At 60.0% G+C, this 1,868-nt stretch overlaps 1 protein-coding gene across 1 annotated transcript; it reads left to right on the top strand.

The window, feature by feature from the left end:
• Window positions 1-289: 289 nt before the first annotated feature.
• Window positions 290-1,157, top strand: POSPLADRAFT_1113059 (hypothetical protein; the record flags this gene model as incomplete). Its single annotated transcript, XM_024483406.1, has 3 exons — window positions 290-321; window positions 452-474; window positions 697-1,157. Coding segments are annotated over 3 exons (516 nt in total), but the record flags the coding sequence as incomplete, so codon positions are not given.
• Window positions 1,158-1,868: the final 711 nt, after the last annotated feature.

Consider the following 1,868-nt stretch of genomic DNA (forward strand, 5'->3'; position numbering starts at 1 on the left):
AATTTTTCCTTTTCGCGGGCTCGAAACCCGCGACCTCTGTACTACATGCCTGATATGGATGCATCACTATCTACTGTATGATTAGATTAGATGGGGCGGCAGTGTGCGGCACAGCTCGGGCTCCGCTGACACAGCCGCTGTGACTCACCGGCCCCCGGGGCCGTGTCAGCATGCTGTGCACGGACCAGCTGTGCACGGACCAATGCGCACAGCCTCCCCTAAACTTCCCCTGTATATAAGCCTGCCTCTGCTGCCCTAGGGACCTCAGTTTCGACCTCTTGTCCCTAGCCTTAGGTTTGAGCCTCGCTCACCATCGCTTCGGTAAGACAAGTTGAATGCCCCCAGCTTTAGGTTTTCCCCTGTCGCTTGACCCTAAGTCGCGACATTAGGTCGAAACTCCCCAACGCTGCCGGCATTCCAAAACAAACACACTCACTTCCCTCTCCCATAGGTCGGGTGGTGCGCACCCTTACTGTACCCTACAATACGTAGATAGCCTATGATACATCGCCAACACTTGAGAGACGAACTCTTCAGTACCTGCACTTCAGTGGGCGGTACTTGTCCTCATGGACGCGTAGCCTTGGTTCCTGCTGCATACTAGCCAAAAGCAGTATTGGGCCCTACGTGAACTGCAAATCTCAGTGTCGTCTCGGGCGCCGTAGGTGTAAGCTAGTTTACAACGGCCTTTTGTAGCACGCGCACCTTCCCTTCCTTCCCCCATCGTGGCTGCGTGTCAAGGCCTTGTTCACGCCTTCGATTCTCAGGACCTCGTTGACGTCTACATCCCAGACGGTCCTGACGCCCTTATCCTCACCTGCGAGCAGCAGCCGTGCCCAAATCGGACACCTCGATCAATCGACCAGGACTATCTGCGCTATAAAGCGATCCGAAGGGCGCAACATCCGCTCGGTCCTCGAAGCACCCTCGCATCTCGATCTGCCTCACGGCATTCTCGCCCTGTCTCTCCCAGCTCCCGTCTTCCCCGACCGGTCGCCGGTCCAAGTCAAGCGCGAGGAGATATCCCTCCAGACCCTGTGCCAGAGCAAGAGCCTAAGGAGAGTGCGAGTGAAGAAGGAGTCTCGGAGCCCGAGCCCACTGATCCTGCTCGGCCCGCCTCGCCGACAGCGCTCGCCCCCGCGTCAGCAGTCCCTGACGTACGTGACCCCGCCCCCGGGCTTCCTCCCGCGCCGTCTCCGCCGCGAGGCCGCTCGCACACTCGCTCCCCTCGAAGTCCGACCAGCGGAGGGCCACCACAGCCGCCTCTGCCCCCGCGCCGTCCTCCGTCCCCCCCGGCGCCGATAATGTCGTCTCCCTCGACCGCCCCCGACAAGGAGACCCTGAAACTTCTCCTTCCCCTCCGGTATGACAGCAAAACCGTCATCGAGTGCGACAGGTTCCTATCGCAGCTGCACATCTACTGGCTGGTCAACACGTCGTTGACCACCATTGAACTCAAGGTGCAGGTTGCACTGAGCCTGCTCGACGGTGACGCCCGCACCTGGGCCACTCCATACTTCGCCCAACTCGTATCCGTGCAACTCGGTGTTCGGGGAGTGACGACCCCCTTCGCAAATGAGGCGGCCTTTGCCACGACTTTCAAAGCCCGCTTCGGCAACCTCGACGATGAGGCAGTGGCCCAGGTAGAGCTGGCCAAACTCTGCGCAGACAAATGGGTCCGTGAAAAACGCACTGCGGTGGAGTTCTCCGCGCTGTTTAAGGGTCCAGCGGACCGCTCCGGGTATGGGGACCTGGAGTTACGCGACAAGTACCTGAGCGGCATCCCCTCCCGCGTCTACCGCAAAATCGAGCTCGAGACGTTCACCACGTGGGAAGACGCTGACAAGCGCGCCACGGAGGTCGAACAG

Source organism: Postia placenta (genome assembly GCF_002117355.1).
Source record: "Postia placenta MAD-698-R-SB12 unplaced genomic scaffold POSPLAscaffold_7, whole genome shotgun sequence".
Taxonomy (NCBI): Eukaryota; Fungi; Basidiomycota; class Agaricomycetes; order Polyporales; family Adustoporiaceae; genus Rhodonia; species Rhodonia placenta.